This window comes from Schistocerca americana, chromosome 9, assembly GCF_021461395.2.
Source record: "Schistocerca americana isolate TAMUIC-IGC-003095 chromosome 9, iqSchAmer2.1, whole genome shotgun sequence".
Classification (NCBI taxonomy): domain Eukaryota; kingdom Metazoa; phylum Arthropoda; class Insecta; order Orthoptera; family Acrididae; genus Schistocerca; species Schistocerca americana.
The window spans coordinates 211,334,718-211,354,007 of record NC_060127.1 but is presented as its reverse complement, the minus strand read 5'-3'; the positions used below and the strand labels follow the sequence as shown (position 1 = coordinate 211,354,007).

The following is a 19,290-nucleotide window of genomic DNA, read 5'->3' as shown; positions in this document are numbered from 1 at the left end:
GTTATTTTCATTGAATAAATAAAAAAAGTGAAATTCCGACTTTGGCTAATTTGTAGCTGTATTGATTAACGGAATTTGCTGACCTACAATTATTCCAGAATGCTGGAAGTTCGCCGGCATCTGTGACCGAGCGGTTCTAGGCGCTTCCGCGCGGAACCGCGCTGCTGCTACGGTCGCAGGTTCGAATCCTGCCTCGGGCATGGATGTGTGTGATGTCCTCAGGTTAGTTAGGTTTAAGTAGTTCTAAGTGTAGGGAACTGATGACCCATACTGCTCAGAGCCATTTGAACAGTTTTTTTGCTGGAAGTTCGTCTCTAGACTTGGTAAGAGGTATGCGATGTATGCGCTGCCTGCAATAGGCAAGGCATAGGAGAGTCTCCGACCAGAGAGCAGTATGGAGTTAGTTGTTGCTCGTCGCTAGTCGGCTTTAGTCTTGAGTAGTCTGCGTGAGTCGGCAGGAGTCGGCGCGTGTCTGCACTTGTGTGCAGTCTGCCCTGGTCGGGACTCTGGACGATGAGTATTACTGTAGAAGGTAAAGAAGCAGCCTTGCGCATATCTAGTAATGTATGTTAACTGTCATTCAATTTCTTTTAAAAAATGCCCCAATAACAATTTTTATAATATAAAGTAATTTTTAAAAAAAGCATTCATTTCCATTTAAAGATTTTATCCAATGGGTAATTATTCCTTTCGCGAATCACAAAGCATACGCCAGCAATGCACGAAGCTGTGCCGAAAAATTTTTCATGTAAGAGCAGATATATTCGCAGTTTTTATTGAGGTAAGAATTTTTGCTTTTTTTTTATTCGGAATACAGTGCCGAGGCGCAGCGCTGCTGTCATAAAATTTACCAGGTTACTGAATTTTTTTATTATTTTGTGGTTTCGGAATTTTTCTGTTTCGAACTTAACATTAAATGAGAAAAGAATTTTGCGGGTACATTGAATGTGAATGCATTTCTGCACGGAGATAATAAATGGGAGCCTATTTTGTTCAGAAGTCACAATATTTAAAATTCATTTAACTTCTTAATTCCGTGGGGAGGTTACAACTTGTTAGCCGTAAATTCTGTCGGCACGCAAGTATTACGGAAATTCTTCGTGAACTCAAATGTGAAAAGCTACCTTCTTTTCGCAAGACACTATTAACGAAATTTGGAGAATTGGTATTTGAGGTTGGCTGCAGAACGATTCCACTGCAGCCAACATACGTTTCGCGTAAGGACAACGTAGGTAAGACGCAAGAAATTAGGACTTGTACGAAGGGTTTTAGATAGTCGTTTTTCCCTCGCTCTGCTTGCGAGTGGAACAGGAAAGAATATGGCTAGTACTGGTACTTAGTACCCTCCGCCATGCATCGAACTTTGGCTTGAGGAGTGTAGCTGTAGCTGTAGGCGGAGATGTAGATGTAATTGACGATGTCATTGGATACTCATGGGGCCGTCTGTTTAAGGTCCCGTGTTCAAGAATGTGCGCTAAACAGTGTCCTGCAAAACACTTGTGCCCGGATCATAACTGTTCTCTGTCGTCAGATCTACCACAAATCGCCACCTATCCTGCTTTACAGAGGGGTCAGCCTTCGACCTACACGTTCTCTCCCAGCCTTCATAATGTTTCGCTTCATCTACATCTACATGGTTACTCTGCAATTCACACTTAAGTGCCTGGCAGAGGGTTCATCGAACCATTTTCATACTACTTCTCTACCGTTCTACTCTCGACTGGCGCGTGGGAAAAAGGAACACCTAAACCTTTCCGTTCGAGCTCTGATTTCTCTTATTTTATTATGATGATCATTTCTCCCTACGTAGGTGGGTGTCAGAAAAATATTTACTCATTCGGAAGAGAAAGTTGGTGCTTGAAATTTCGTAAATAGATCTCGCCGCAAAGAAAACCGCCTTTGTTTCAGTGACTGCCTCCCCAACTCGCGTATCATATCGGTGACACTCTCACCCCTACTGCGGGATAACACGAAACGAGCTGCCCTTCTTTGCACTATTTCGATGCCCTCCGTCAATCCTACCTGGTAAGGATCCCATACCGCGCAGCAATATTCCAGCATAGGAAGGACAAGTGTCATGTAGGCTGTCTCTTTAGTGGGTTTGTCGCATCTTCTAAGTGTTCTGCCAACAAAGCACAGTCTTTGTTTCGCCTTCCCTATAATATTATCTATGTGGTCTTTCCAATTTAAGTTGCTAGTAATTGTAAATCCTAGGTATTTAGTCGAATTGACAGTCCTTACATTTGTGCGATTTATCGTATACCCAAAATTTATCGGATTTCTTTTAGTACCCGTGTGGATGACCTCGCACTTTTCTTTGTTTAGTGCCAATTGCCACTTTTCGCACCATACAGAAATTCTCTCTAGATCATTTTGTAATTGGAATTGATCGTCTGATGATTTTACTAGATGGTAAATTACAGCGTCATCTGCAAACAATCTAAGGGGACTGCTCACATTATTACCTAGATAATTTATGTGAATCAGGAACAGCAGAGGGCCTATGACACTACCTTTCGGAACGCCAGATATCACTTCTACTCTACTCGATGATTTACCGTCTATCACTACGAACTGTGACCTATCTGAGAGGAAATCACGAATCCAGCCACACAACTGAGACGATACTCCATATGCACGCAATTTGATTAATAGTCGCTTGTGAGGAACGGTATCAAAAGCCTTCTGGAAATCTAGGAATATGGAATCGATCTGAGATCCATTGTCGACAGCATTCATTACTTCATGGAAATGCGTTGCACAAGAACGATATTTTCTGAATCCGTGTTCGTTTTGTATCAGTAGGTCATTTTCTTCAAGGTGATTCATAATGTTACAGTATATGCTCCAAAATCCTAATGCAAATTGAGGTTAGTGATATGGGTCTGTAATTCAATGGGTTACTCCTATTTCCTTTCTTGAATATTGGTGTGACTACTTTCCAGTCTTTAGGAACAGACCTTTAATCAAGTGAGCGGCTGTATATGATTGCTAAGAAAGGCTCTATTGTGACTGCGTATCCTGAAAGGAACCTGGTTGGTGTACCATCTGGACCGGAAGACTAGCCTTTCTTAAGTGATCTGAGTTGTTTCGCAACACCTAAGATATCTACTTTTATGTCACTCATGCTGACAGCTGTTCTGGTTTCGAATTCTGGAATATTTACTTCGTCTTCTTTCGCGAAAGAATTACGGAAAACTATTTAGTAATTCCGCTTTAGTGGCACCATCATCGGTAACATTTCCATCGCTATCGCGCAGTGTACTTTGCTACCTAAATAACGAACGATTCATAGAACCAATAAGCGCCTCTGTTAAACCGTCGGCCACGATGTGCATCTGCTCACCTGCAACACGTGACGTGTCTTCCCACTAATCAGAAAGCTGCGTGGGCCACTTCCCTATGTGGCATTGACCACGCCCACTGACAAGGCTGAGCATGCGGGGTGCGAAGTAAGAGAAGTGTGTGTGTGTGTGTGTGTGTGTGCTCACCATGACCATCAAAGGTTAAATTTCTGTATTGGGTTACAGTATAGCTGTGACGGGCTGCAGAAGTGTGAATGTTCACAATATGGGTACTCACCATGTGGGCGATGGCTATTATCTGCGCCGCCTTGCGCATGTCCTTGGCACAGCATTTCCGCGTCTCCCAGGGCACTGCATCCAGATCTAGCATCACGTGTCACCTGGAAAGATAAACCGAGTGAGAGTCCAGTTGTTCACTGAGTTTGTGTTACGCTGCTAAGCTCCCATCTGCTACCCATGTTGACACTGTGTCCCAGCTGTTAGCGCGGCATTTGGAAGCAGGTGTTACAGATGTATTACATTACATTACATTTATCGTTTTCCATGGATCCCTTGGAGAGGAGTCTCTGGGATCTGGAAATAGTTAAAGTTTTTCTTTTACTCAGATACATGGATATTGTACAATTCTAAGGCAGACAGAGTTATGAGCTATAATCTTTGTGAAGATATTCATCGATGGAGTAGAAGGAGTTGGCCAACAGGAAGTTCTTTAATTCACTCTGAAACCGACCTTTGATATGCTCTGGTAAGTTACTGAATATACGAGTACCCATGTATTTGACTCCTTTTTGTATTAATGTTAAGCTTTTATAGTCCTTATAGAGATTGTTTTTGGTTCTGGTATTATAATCATGTTTTGCACTATTTTGTGGAAAAAGAGACATGTTGGAAATGACAAAGTACAACAATGAGTATATGTACTGAGAAATAGTAGTTAGAATACCAAGTTTCTTAAAGGCGTCTGTGCGTGATGATCTAGGACTGACAGCAGATATAATTCTAAAGACTCGCTTCTGAATGTTGAATACGATCTCCTTCTGAGACGACTTTCCCCAAAAGATGATTCCAAAACTCATTAGTGAATGGAAGTAGGCCGAAAAAACTAACTTCCTCATTTTTAAATCACCTATTTTTGCTATCCTGTATCATTCCAGTGACACCCTCTCCTCTATTTCGCGATAATACAAAACGTGCTGCCCTTCTTTGAACTTTTCTCGATGCACTCCGTCAGACCTGTCCGGTAAGGATCCCACACAGCACAGCAGTATTCTAAAAAGAGTACAGACAAGTGCAGTGTAGGCAGTCTCCTTAGTAGGTCTGTTACATTTTCTCAGTGTCCTGCCAATGAAACACAGTCTATCGTTAGCCTTCCCCACAACATTTTCTATGTTTTCCTTCCAATTTAAGTCGTTCGTACATTGTAGTTTCTTTAGATTTGACTGATTTATCGTATAATCGAAGTTTAACGGATTCCCTTTAGCACTCACGTGGTCGACCTCACACGTCTTGTTATTTAGGGTGAATTGCCAATTTTCGCGCGATAATGGTATCTTTTCTAAATGATTTTTCAATTGTTGATCTTCTGATGACGTTACTACTCGATAAACGACAGTTTCATCTGCAAACAACTTAAGACGGCTGCTCTGATTAAATCGCTTATATAGATAAGAAACAGCAGAGGGTCTATAAAAGTACCTAGGGGAACGCCAGAAATCACTTCTGTTTTACACGATGACTTTCCGACTGTCACTACGAACCGTCAGCTCTCTCACAGGAAATCACGAATCCAGTCACATGACTGAGACGATATTCCATAAGCACGCGATTTCACTACACGCCGTTGTGTGGAACAGCGACGAAAGCCTTCAGGAAATCTAGAAAAACGGAATAAATTTGAAATCCCTTGTCAATACGCTCAACAGTATAGAGCTAATTGTGTTTTACAAGAACGATGTTTTCTAAATCCCTGTTGACTGTGTGTCAGTAAACCTTTTTCTTCGAGGTAATTCGTAATGTTCGAGCACAAAATTTGTATGTTCCAAAATCCTGCTACTTATTGACGTTAATGATGTGGGCCTGTAATTTAATAGATTACTCCCACTACCTTTCTTGAATACTGGTGTGTCGTGTGCAACTTTCCAGTCTTTGGTACGGATCTTTCGTCGAGCGAACGGTTGTATATGATTGTTAAGCATGGAGCTAATGCGTCAGCATACTCTGAAAGGAACCTAATTGTTATACAGTCTGGACCGGAAGACCTGCTTTTATTAAGTGATTTAAGTTGCTTCACTACTCCGAGGATATCTACTTCTACGTCACTCATGTTGGGAGCTGTTCGGTTTGAATTCTCAAATACGAGGATTGAAACTTAAATAGTGGAAACTATTTATTTACAACCAATACAAAAGAGTTAGATGTTTGCACCTGTTATTGTCCTTCAAAGTAGTCACCAGCGTTGTGTAGAGCCCGTTGCCAGCGATGTGGAAGGCGTAGTATACCGTTAGCAGAGCCTGTTCTGTTGATGGTGCGAATGGAGAGGTCTACTGCCTGTCAGATCTATGGAACAGTTCTGAAGCGAATGCCACGAAGTGGTTCCTTCATCTTCGGAATCAAATAAAAGTGACAAGGACTTAAGTCCTCGGACTATGGTGGATGGTACAGTGGTTCCCAGTCCCATCGACACAACAGAGCAGCCACAGCTTGCGCTGTATGCGCCCGTGCATTGTCGTGCAAAATGATGGGTGGGTTGCGCAGAATGTGTCGCCGCTTCTTTCGGAAAGATGATCGCAGATCGCAGGTGATGCTCCAAAAACGAACAGTAATTGACAGTCTGGCGTGGAGGAACGTAATGCGTTAGGACAACACCATTACAGTCGTACACGAGGATCACCATAACTTTAGACCGCTCCATTCGCACTACCAACAGAACAGGCTCTGCTAATGGTATATATACGCCTTCCACATCGCTGGCTACGGGCTCTACACAACGCTGGTGACTACTTTGAAGGACAGTAACGGGTGCAAACATGTAACTCTTTTGTATCGGTTGTGGATAAATAGTTACCACTATTTAAGTTACAACCGTCGTATTTACTTCGTCATCTTTGGTGAAGAATTTCGGAATGGTGTGTTCAGTAACTCTGCTTGCGGCACTGTCGTCGACACTATTTCCATTTCTATCGCGCAGAGAAGGCATTGGTTTTGTTTTGCCGCTAGCATACTACACATACAAGCCATGTTCGCAGCTGGACATTAAAACCGCTTCCAAATGGTCAAGGTCCTGATGATTGATGTAATATTGAATTACAGGATTTGCACTGATGAGCCCAAACATGACGCCCGCCGCACCCCAGTGTGTGGAACACCACCTGTTGGCGTCTCGGGCACGTGACGCGATAAGGGATGATGATGATGATGATGATGATGTCTGGTTTGTGGGACGCTCAACTGCGCCGTCATCAGCGCCCGTACAAAGTCCCAATTTTTACACGGTCCAATCTAGTTACTGTTACAAATGATGATGATGATGATGATGAAATGATGAGGGCGACACAAAGACCCAGTCCCCGGGCACAGAAAATCCCCAACCCAGCCAGGAATCGAACCCGGGACCCTATGATCGAGAGACAGCAACGCTAGCCACTAGACCACAAGCTGTGGGCAGACACGGTAAGGAAAGAGGTGAAAGGGGAATCATTCCAGCGACGATAAGAGCCGAAAATGGGAAAATACACTGACAAGGAGACGGCACGACCGTGGGGTCGGGGATTTGTCCGAAATTTTGTGTGGTGAAAGAGGACCCCTAACACCTCACGTGGTTAAAATATTAGGACGCACTACTCGGAAAAATCCCGGGAAAAATCAATCCAAAGTTTCTTAAGTGCCTTATGAGTATAAAATGTTAATCCATGGCCTACATGGTTAGCGCTCGGACCCTTACGCCAGAGGTTTTGGGTTCGATTCTTCCTGTGGCACTTTTTTTTCTTCTGTTGCTTGCAAAATTGCAGCGCATTGTTACAGAAGATTCGTGAAATTAATTCCCAGGAAGATTGTATAAAAATTCATTCTATAATTCACCGTCAATTATCGTCACCAATATTCTGAGACATGATTCAATATGCCTGGTTTGCCTCAAAATGATCAGAAACTCAAAACATTTTTTAAATGTTAATGGGGCACGTTTTTGTACAGATTTATTGCAAACGCCCTGTGACTGAAAAATATCCGCCTTTATATGTTGCGCAAGATGGCGCAAAAATTATTGCTTTGTTTGTTTTTACGATAATTACCACTGTGGTTCTTGTTTATAATTATTATATGTATAAAAACTAAATGTTTCCCTATCGATTTTGTTATTTTGATTAAAAACCCAACGTTTCTCCTCATATAATTTACAATTAAAAATGGAAAATACACCGCCATGAATTGTGTTGTAGGACAAAAAGAAAATAATTTTTATTCAATAATGTAACTAATTTGTTAAAGATAATGTAGGTTTGATAAACTTTCTGAATAATTGGTGGAATAACAAAATAAAATGAAAGAGATGAAAAAGAAGTGCTAGAGGAGGAATCGAACCCGAGACCTCTGGCGTAAGACTCCGAGGCCTAAACATCTACACCACAAGGCGGCTCGGCCATGGATTGACATTTTATACTCATAAGGCCATAACTAATGAGGAGGTATTGAATAGAATTGGGGAGAAGAGGAGTTTGTGGCACAACTTGACGAGAAGAAGAGACCGGTTGGTAGGACATGTTCTGAGGCATCAAGGGATCACAAATTTAGCATTGAAGGGCAGCGTGGAGGGGAAAAATCGTAGAGGGAGACCAAGAGATGAATACACTAAGCAGATTCAGAAGGATGTAGGTCGCAGTAGGTACTGGGAGATGAAGAAACTTGCACAGGATAGGGTAGCATGGAGAGCTGCATCAAACCAGTCTCAGGACTGAAGACCACAACAACAACTCATAAGGCACCTAAGAAACTTTGGATCGATTCTTCCCGGGATTTTCCGGGTAGTGGGTCCTAATACTTTAACCACGTGAGGGGTTAGGGGTCCTCTTTCACCACACAAAATTTCGGACAAATCCCCGACCCCCCGGTCGTGCCGTCTCCTTGTGAGTTAAGCGACTGTCACAAAGAGTACTTTACCATGGACTGGCGCCTGCAGAAGAGCATCTCGAAAGCGGGGAAGCTGATCGTCAAATCACGTGCCACTGTCGTGGGCATCTACGTAAAGTCGTTGATGGGTGGGAGAACCACAAGCAGATGATAAGGTGTTGGACGTTGGAGCCTCAACACAATGTACAGGTGGAGGACTGCCGGTTCGCTAAAATGGGACAGACGGCGATATATGTGAAGATGCGACGACACAGTACAATCCTTGTGCAGGGGTAAGTATTCCGGAGCACACTGTTCAGCTCATGTTGTTAACATGGAGCTTTGCAGGAGAGAACCCATACATATACCCGTATTGACCCAAGGACATCATCAGTTTCGATTGCAGTGTGCACATAATCATTAAAAATGGTCCTTGGGTCAATAGTAACGTGTGCCTGGTCGGATGAGATACACTACTCGTTACCAGACCATGGATGATGACGATGAAATAATGAGGACAACACAAACACCCAGTCCCTGGGCAGAGAAAAATCCTCTTGTTACCAGGCTGTGGATCGATGGAAACTTGTTATCTGGACGAATGAGTCTCGTTTCTTGTTACCAGACAGTTGCATCTATGGAAACGGATCGCCTACTTGGATGAGTCGCATTCTAGTTATATCAGGTCAATGGTTTGTGGTCGAAGACACCGTCATCCAGGTGAACAGCTATTCAAGACATGCACCGCATGACACACAGAGACCAGTGCGATAGTATTATATTATGGTGGACATTCATCAGCGCTACCAATGGGGTTGTATGGAGTTCATAAGGTGAACCAACTCGATATGAATCAGGTGGTCGTAATTTCATCGCTCATCAGTGTCGTTGCTATCATAAAAAATAAACAGAATATGTTTTAAAAAACCATGCCATAGGAAAAAGTGTACCAGATGCCATAACAGAATATCTTTTATTTTTTTGTGGAATGGGGTCACAAAAATCAGGGGGCATTCTGTCTAAGGCAAGTGGTCTATCATTGATCGAGTACAAAACGTCAATGTCTGCGTGTAGAACCTGGTCTCAGTGTAACCAGGTGCACTGGAAATGTCGTTCCATAACGTTCGTTCCATAAGAGAAAACCGTGCTACAAATAACCTTGAGTAGGCAAAAATTCTTATATTTCGAGATGGATAGCTTTTATAGGTCTTAATTTCTGAGAATGTGCGTCAGGAGCACACCATATATGGAAATGACACATGTACTGTGGGAAAACCTGAAAGACAGGCAATCTAAATGCTTGAGATGTGCCACTACAAAAGCAGATTTGAAATTAAACAGACTGATAAGATAAGCAAGATAAGATGTAAGTTCTCCGCAGGATCGACATGGAGAAGAACACTAACTAATCTCCAGAATGAATCTTCACTCTGCACTGGAACGTGCCCCGGTTTCAATCTCCCTGTCGGATTAAAACTTTGGACGTTGGTCTTTCGCGGACACCTGCCTTACCGACTGAGCATTCCAAGCACGACTCACGACCCATTCTTCACAGCTTTTCTTCTACTAATACCTCATCTCCTGCCTTCCCAACTTCCATCCTTTCTCCTAGGAGCGCTAGTCCCGCAAGGTTTGGAAGTTAAGAGATGAGCTGCTGGCGGAAGTAAAGCTGTGCACGTAGAAAACAAAGCCCAAAAGCTCGAGTGCCAGTCTGGCACATTGTTTTAATTTGCCATGAAATTTCACTAAGTAACGTTTCCTCGTCGCCGCTTTTTGCCTTGTGTAAAGTTTATTTGTAGGTCTTCCGCACTTCCATTCTACACTAACATTGTTCATGCAAGGGTGGTTATACACTCCTGGAAATTGAAATAAGAACACCGTGAATTCATTGTCCCAGGAAGGGGAAACTTTATTGACACATTGCTGGGGTCAGATACATCACATGATCACACTGACAGAACCACAGGCACACAGACACAGGCAACAGAGCATGCACAATGTCGGCACTAGTACAGTGTATATCCACCTTTCGCAGCAATGCAGGCTGCTATTCTCCCATGGAGACGATCATAGAGATGCTGGATGTAGTCCTGTGGAACGGCTTGCCATGCCATTTCCACCTGGCGCCTCAGTTGGACCAGCGTTCGTGCTGGACGTGCAGATCGCGTGAGACGACGCTTCATCCAGTCCCAAACATGCTCAATGGGGGACAGATCCGGAGATCTTGCTGGCCAGGGTAGTTGACTTACACCTTCTAGAGCACGTTGGGTGGCACGGGATACATGCGGATTCCCTTGCCGGTCTAGGAATGGTAGAACGATGGGTTCGATGACGGTTTGGATGTGCCGTGCACTACTCAGTGTCCCCTCGACGATCACCAGTGGTGTACGGCCAGTGTAGCAGATCGCTCCCCACACCATGATGCCGGGTGTTGGCCCTGTGTGCCTCGGTCGTATGCAGTCCTGATTGTGGCGCTCACCTGCACGGCGCCAAACACTCATACGACCATCATTGGCACCAAGGCAGAAGCGACTCTCATCGCTGAAGACGACACGTCTCCATTCGTCCCTCCATTCACGCCTGTCGCGACACCACTGGAGGCGGGCTGCACGATGTTGGGGCGTGAGCGGAAGACGGCCTAACGGTGTGCGGGATCGTAGCCCAGCTTCATGGAGACGGTTGCGAATGGTCCTCGCCGATACCCCAGGAGCAACAGTGTCCCTAATTTGCTGGGAAGTGGCGGTGCGGTTCCCTACGGCACTGCATAGGATCCTACGGTCTTGGCGTGCATCCGTGCGTCGCTGCGGTCCGGTCCCAGTTCGACTGGCACGTGCACCTTCCGCCGACCACTGGCGACAACATCGATGTACTGTGGAGACCTCACGCCCCACGTGTTGAGCAATTCGGCGGTACGTCCACCCGGCCTCCCGCATGCCCACTATACGCCCTCGCTCAAAGTCCGTCAACTGCACATACGGTTCACGTCCACGCTGTCGCGGCATGCTACCAGTGTTAAAGACTGCGATGGAGCTCCGTATGCCACGGCAAACTGGCTGACACTGACGGCGGCGGTGCACAAATGCTGCGCAGCTAGCGCCATTCGACGGCCAACACCGCGGTTCCTGGTGTGTCCGCTGTGCCGTGCGTGTGATCATTGCTTGTACAGCCCTCTCGCAGTGTCCGGAGCAATTATGGTGGGTCTGACACACCGGTGTCAATGTGTTCTTTTTTCCATTTCCAGGAGTGTATTTAAAGTTTCGCTGCTTGAGTGGACACCCACGAAAAACGATTGAACCTAGCACAGTGAAACTATGCGGAAACATTTTCAAGGACAGGGGAACAGAGATAACGAATAAAGCTGTGATAATGATCGAAGCAGACGAAATGATTAAAATTTGTGCTGCAGCTGGGACTTTCTTTTTTTTTTTTTTCGTTGTGTTTGGTCTGGGCGGACGTCACAAGACATCCGTCCAAGTTGATCGTTGATTCCTTGACTCAGTTTTTTTATTATATAGAGCATCTATGACACCCCTTCAGGTACTTTGTTGATCCGTTCACTCAGTTTTTTTATTACAGAGGGTAGGTAGCTAACTCTCTGACCAAGCACGCTGAGCAACCGTGCCGGCACGGGACTCGAACCCGGGTCTTCTTGTTTCCTAGGCAGAAATGCTAACCGTTACACCACCGCAGTACGATGGTCAACATTGCTGCATGAACTATCTAAGTTTAGTGACCTCCCCAACACAAACTTCAATTCATTTTTCCCTCACATATTGCCAATATCGGAGAGCCCTGGCAGTAGTGTCAATATGTATGGGAAAAATGAATTGAAGCAGATAATAAAAAGAGACTTAAATGTCTCAGGGAAACATTTAATTATAAGAATAAATCTGTGACAGAAACACATTTTAATTTACGGTGGGATGTAGTTTCCACGTTACAGACGTTGCTCAAAATGACGACTGTCTGCATACACGACAACCTGGAACCGCACAAGTGGCTGCTCCGCTGCTGCCCGAGACACCTCAGGTGGGATGTTGGGTACCTCACTCGCTGTGATCATCTCCAGCCTCCAACGTTTGTTAGCGTCCCCTTGATAAATAGTGTCCTTCAGGTAACCCCACAGCCAGAGTACACACGGGTTCAAATGTGATGCTCTTGGTGGCCATGAAGTTTGGAACGGTCGACCAACGATTCCGTTTTGTCCAAATGTGTTACGGAGTCTACAGTACCTCTCTCCCGACAGAACGGATCACACGTTGGCGAACATATCGGAATAACGTGTGCCGTCCACGTTGCGTGTCCTTTGCCCTAGGGTTCTGAGCGCCTCAGTGCTGCCGCCTAACGGCAAGTCGTGACACTAACACCAGTAACAACGCAAATCCTACAGTGAACGTCATAATAACAATAATAATAATAATTTCGTGTGGCTCTTTGTTCCTACAGTATATAGTTGGGTAACCAAACGGTAAATAATTTCTCGTCTATACTGTATGGAGGTATTAAAATCCATGGGGAAGAAATAAAAACTTTAAGGTTCGCCGATGACATTGTAATTCTGTCAGAGACAGCAAAGGACTTGGAAGAGCAGTTGAGCGGAATGGACAGTGTCTTGAAAGAAGAATATAAGATGAACATCAACAAAAGCAAAAAGAGGATAATGGAATGTAGTCGAATTAAGTCGGGTGATGCTGAGGGAATTATATTAGGAAATGAGACACTTTAAGTAGTAAAGCCGTTTTGCTATTTGGGGAGCAAAATAACTGATAATGGTCGAAGTAGAGAGGATATAAAATGTAGACTGGCAATGGCAAGGAAAGCGTTCCTGAAGAAGAGAAATTTGTTAACATCGAGTATAGATTTGAATGTCAGTAAGTCGTTTCTGCAAGTGTTTGTATGGAGTGTAGCCATGTATGGAAGTGAAACATGGACGATAAACAGTTTGGACGAGAAGAGAATAGAAGATTTCGAAATGTGGTGCTACAGAAGAATGCTGAAGATTAGATGGGTAGATCGCATAACTAATGAGGAGGTACTGAATAGGATTGGGAGAGAAGAGGACTTTGTGGCTCAACTTGACTATAAGAAGGTATCGATTGGTAGGACACGTTCTGCGGCATCAAGGGATCACCAATTTAGTATTAGATGGCAGCGTGGAGGGTAAAAATCGTAGAGGGAGACCAAGAGATGAATACACTAAGCAAATTCAGAAGGATGTAGGCTGCAGTACGTACTGGGAGATGAAGAAGCTTGCACAGGATAGAGTAGCATGGAGAGCTGCACCAAACCGGTCTCAGGACTGAAGACCACAGCAACAACAACAACTGGCTGGAGTAGCGAAAGTTGAATTAGAAACGTACTGTATTCAGGCGGATACTCCAGTAAACTCAGTCAAATGCATATTGCCATTTCGAGAAACTGGTTTGATGCAGCTCTCCGTGCTACTCTATGCTGTGCAAGCCTCTTTATCTCCGACTAATTACTGCAACCTACATCCGTCTTAATCTGCTTAGTGTATTCATCTCTTGGTCTCCCTCTACGATTTTTACCCCACACGGTAACATGCAGCGCTACATTGTGATCCCTTGATGTCTCAGAATATGTCATACCTAGCGATCCCTTCTTTTGGTCTGGTTGTACCACAAATTTCTCTTCTCCCCAAATCTATTCACTACCTCCTCAATAGTTACATGATCTAACCATCTACAGCATTCTTCTGTAGCATCACATTTCAAAAGCTTCTATTCACTTCCTGTCCAAACTATTTATCGTCCATGTTTCGCTTCCATACTTGGTTACACTCCATACAAGTACTTTCAGGAAGGATTTCTCTTCTTCAAAAACGCTTTTCTTGCCATTACCAGTCTGCGTTTTATATCCTCCCTACTTCGACCATCATCAATTGTATTGTATTGTATCGAACTGGGGTCCTAGAAACCACGGAGGGGCTTCGTCCCTCCGGTAGCCCTCAGTGGTTCAAAACCCGACATCAGGCTACAGCAGTCCACTCACCCCACCGCCGACCCACTCCGAACCCAGGGTTATTGCGTGGTTCGGCCTCCAGTGGACCCCCCCTGGAACATCTCACACCAGACGAGTGCAACCCCAAATGTTTGCGTGGTAGAGTAATTATGGTGTACTCGTACGTGGAGACAGTGTTTGTGCAGCAATCGCCCACACAGTGTAGCTGAGACGGAATAAGGGGAACCAGCCCCCATTCGCCGAGGCAGATGGAAAATCGCATTACAAACGATCGACTGGCCGGCACACCGGACCTCGACACTAATCCGCCGAGCAGATTCGTGCCGGGGACCGGGACGCCGTCCAGCTCGGGAAGCAGTGCGTTAGACCGCGCGGCTAACCAGGAAGGCGTCATCAGCCATTTCGCTTCCCAAATAGCAAATCTCATTTACTACTTTCAGTGTCTCGTTTACTAATCTAATTCCCCCAGATTTAATTCGACTACGATCCCTTATCCTAGTTTTGATTTTGTTCATGTTCGTCTTATATTCTCCTTTTAAGACACGGTCGATTCCAATCAACTGCGCTTCCAGGTTCTTTGCTGTCTCCGACCGAATTACAGTGTGATCGGGAAACTTCAATGCTATTATTTCCTCTCTCTGGAATTCAATTCCTACTCCAGATTTTTCTTCTGTTTCCTTCACTGCTTGCTCAATATACAGACTGAATGACTTCGGAGATAAGCTACAAACCTGTCTCACACCCTTCTCAACCACAGCTTCCCTTTCCTGCCCCTCGACTCTTATAACTGCCCTCTGGTTTTTGCACAAATTGTAAAAGCCTTTTACTCTCCGTATGTTACCCTTGCCACCTTTAGAATTTGAAAGAGAGTGTTCCCGTCAACATTGTCAAAAGCTTTCTGCATCATCAAATATCCAAAGTTATTTCTCATCTCTCTGGTATTCCTCACACTCGTCCACGTTTTCCTGAATTTTTCTTTCAATTCTTGCGAGTGAAAGACTACGAAAGACATTTGAAATGTAGTGTGTGACCTGTTTACCCTAAACTGTTTATATGCTGTGGCGCTCATGATTCTTTAGGAAAGGGACAAGATCTTTTAAATCTAAATCATCTCACCAAATGCCTTGTCATACACGGTTCAGTCACATTGATGGGACCGCCGCGTATGTTCGACGTCAACGTGCAGCAACCACCCACACTTCGCAGGCGGTGACAGCACCAGCAGCGGAAGGTATGGAATGCCTAGGAAGGATTGATTTTATGTTCAGAAGGGCTTGAGCATTCGCTTTTGGGTCAAGCGTGGAAGCTTTTCCGAGACGGCTACGTCTGTAAACCGTTCGCATGCCGCCATGGTTAAAATATACTGTGCACAGCGAAGTGGCCTTACCCGAAACCGGCGCCGAGGAACTGTGGTGCACCGCAGGCCACAGACAGGCCGGCCGCGGTGGCCGACCGGTTCTAGGCGCTTCAGTACGGAACCACGCGGCTGCTACGTTCGCAGATTCGAATCCTGCCTCGGGCATGGATGTGTGTGATGTCCTTAGAGCAGTTATGTTTACGTAGTTCTAAGTCTAGGGGATTGATGACCTCAGATGTTAAGTCCCACAGTGCTCAGAGCCATTTGCACCATTTTTGAGCCACAGACAACAGAGGTGAACGACGGCGGTGTACAGGCGAAGGGACGTCCAACTGCTGAGCAGCAGACCATCCAGATGAGTCAGTGTGCTACCAGCAGTGCCCCCTCAACGACTGTTCAGCGTATGGGCCTCCACAGGAAGCGTGTGGTGCTCATTGGCGACTAAGGCTGGAATTTGCACGCCAATTCCTCAACTGGACGTTGCGATGCCACTATGCGAATGTACTGTAATATTTTTAGACCATGCGACATCGGACGTCTGGAGAGCGGCTATCGCGTGTAATAAGCCTGAATAGCTTTGCTATGTAGTTCAGACTACTACACAGAATTACTGAATAAATATTGGCGATGGCGTACAAGAAAGCGAATGTTAAATGAATTCTGATTTTCATTAACAAAAATAACCTCTTTGAAGTGACTGAACAGAATGCACTAACTGGTGTACGTTAATCACGCCTAGCAGGCGAACAACATGTAAGTAATACAGTCTACGCACACATATGATAAACACCTGAACTTGCTGTAAGTTACATTGATCTACACCAACTGTCAGTAATGATTTTAATGTTACTGAATTTGTATTGTACTGAAGGTGCAATGAGTACTGTGGGGCAATAAATTCTTTAATTGAATAATCAATGAACACTATAGAACTGATGATTGCTAGAGATGTCAAAAACATTACTTTAGAATCATTTTGTTCTAATGAAACTGAATGAGTTTTTACGTTGATAATGTACTGAAAATCCACCGCATCGAGTTGAACTGTAACTAATGTGGCACAGTACCTGGCGTCTTCTGTCAGTTGTATAATCCGGCGTTTGATGGAAATTTTCGGCGTTAACTCCGATTATATCCTCTTGTTGCATTAATACGCCGATACTCACGTAATATAGCCTTTTTACTGGTATTGCTGAACACACAGTTATTTCTGTAAATAGTTGATGACACTCGTGGAATGCACTTTGAATCACAAACTTATTATTTCACTCAGACATTACATTGTAGAGAACTTAACTTGATAAATACATAAACTGGTTCGCTACAGATAAATGTACTTGTTATGGCGGCGGTATAAAATGCACTTTTCATAAAAACACTGTCGCACGATAACTACTAGTTCGTTGCTTGTGCTGGCGTGAGCTCATCAATGGATCTCATATGGTAGTAAGAACACATTGCAACATTAGCTGCAGACACTGGTCACTTCATACCTTGCTGCTGGTCGCTGCAGTCCGTCGCAAATTACGCAGACTTCCACACGGCGTGCCATGTGCTTTTTGAGCGGGAACAGCAACTATATCGCTCACAAGCCGTCTCCGTCGAAATTTTGCATCCTGCAAGCCTTATCGGCCATTTGACTTGTTCACACCATAAATCCAGTTCGTGTATGTTGTAAGTTCACTTGTAACTGTCTATAAGCAACGTTACCGTACCGTACTGAAACCGTCACTTTCACGCCGCTTAATCTCTGTTCTGCATCTGAACAGTTCCAGAACACCTCTCTCTCTACTGCCAAATTCACGTGCCAACCTGCATTGTCCGCATTCTCGGGGGTTTCCCTCACATTTAAACATTAATTTACTCTATGCCAAGTTCCCTATTTAAAAATGGACATACCATAACATTCATTACCATATTCAGTTACAGTCATTATATATATATATATATATATATATATATATATATATATATATGACTTATGACCTCAGCAGTTGAGTCCCATAGTGCTCAGAGCTATATATATATATGGAAGCACCTGTGCTTTTGTTTGCGCAACTATCCAACAGATGGCATGACTGTTCACTTATTCAACTGCTGCGCCTTGGCTATGCTTCGTTGTGGCATTACAACGTCCACTGACGACAGGTTCCCTTTTCAGATGAAGCATGGTTTAAGCTCCATCCTAGGCGCGCAGTCCGGAACCGCGGGACTACTACGGTCGCAGGTTCGAGTCCTGCCTCGGGCATGGATGTGTGTGATGTCCTTAGGTTAGTTAGGTTTAAGTAGTTCTAAGTTCTGGGGGACTGATGACCACAGAAGATAAGTCCCATAGTGCTCAGAGCCATTTTTTTAAGCTCCATCGGACATGATACGTCCGAAAGCAAACAGCCTGCAACTAATCTCAGGAAGGGTGCAGGCCAGACGAGGGAGCATTATGGTCTGGGGAATGTTTACGTGACATTTCCTAGGTGATCGTAGTTCTGCAACGCACAATGGATCAATATACATATGGATCTATCCTTCAGGGTCATGTTCAACCTTACATGTAGTTTGTTTTTCCTCAGCACAATGGTATCTGCCAGCAGGACAGTGCAATGTGTGACAACTAGTAATGTTCGAGGAGCACTAGAATTTGTTTACTACACTCCTCTGGCCACCAAACTCCCCAGATGTAAACCTAGTGGAGAATCTGTGGGACGAAATCGATTGGGCTCTTTGTGCCACTGATCCTCCCACAGCGTGGGAATCCACGTGGCTCCACATTCCCGTCGGTGCCCTCTAAAACCGTGCTGACTCTTCCTGCAAGTCTTGCAGCAGTATGCACTGTGTAAGATGGTTATTCAAGATTTTCACAGATAGTTGCATTAATGTGATATCCTCTTGAGAAGAGACCTTCAGTTCAAAAATCATTTTGATTCTGTTTTCCATGTCAGTCAGTCTCGTGAAAACTTCTTCATCTTCGCGGTATTACTGCAAACAACATCCATTTGAACTGGGTACTGTACTCAGAACTCCCCCTACAATTTCAAAAGTTGCTGTCACCTTCCGTCTTTGCCATTAGTCACATGCGCTTCACTTCCATATGAGGGTGCATTGTAGAGAAATATTAGCAGGAAAGTCTGGCTAAGATTTAAAATTACAGGGTGAACATTAATAAAACCGACAAGCTGTAGAGACGAATTCCTGAGTTGAAATACAGGAAAAAAGATCCTGTGAACATGTCTCCAGAAATAGACAGTGTGTGTGCAATGATAGCAGATCGTTCCAGAACACAGTACAGAGCTGCATCACATCGATGTCACAACAGATATTCAAAGTGGCCTCCATGGGATCTGTCTGCCCCGAAAGCTGAGTGGTCAGCGCGGTGGAATGTCGGGCAGTGGAATGTCACGCCAAGGGGCCCAGGTTCGATTGCCAGCTGGGTCGGAAATTTTCTCCGCTTAGGGACTGGGTGTTGTGTTGTTCTCATTATCATTTGATCATCATCAGTGGAAGGCTAATTCGTCAGAGACAGCAAAGGACTTGGAAGAACAGTTGAAT

General features: G+C 44.5%; 1 protein-coding gene across 1 annotated transcript in view; it reads right to left on the bottom strand.

The window, feature by feature from the left end:
* The window catches only part of LOC124550833, a 165,290-nt gene that overhangs the window by 81,647 nt on the left and 64,353 nt on the right, over nt 1-19,290 (bottom strand). The window contains exon 2 of the mRNA XM_047125559.1: nt 3,583-3,685. Within this exon, the coding sequence (XP_046981515.1) occupies nt 3,583-3,675 (93 nt within the window). The 5' untranslated portion in view covers nt 3,676-3,685. The remainder of the gene's footprint in view (nt 1-3,582; nt 3,686-19,290) is intronic.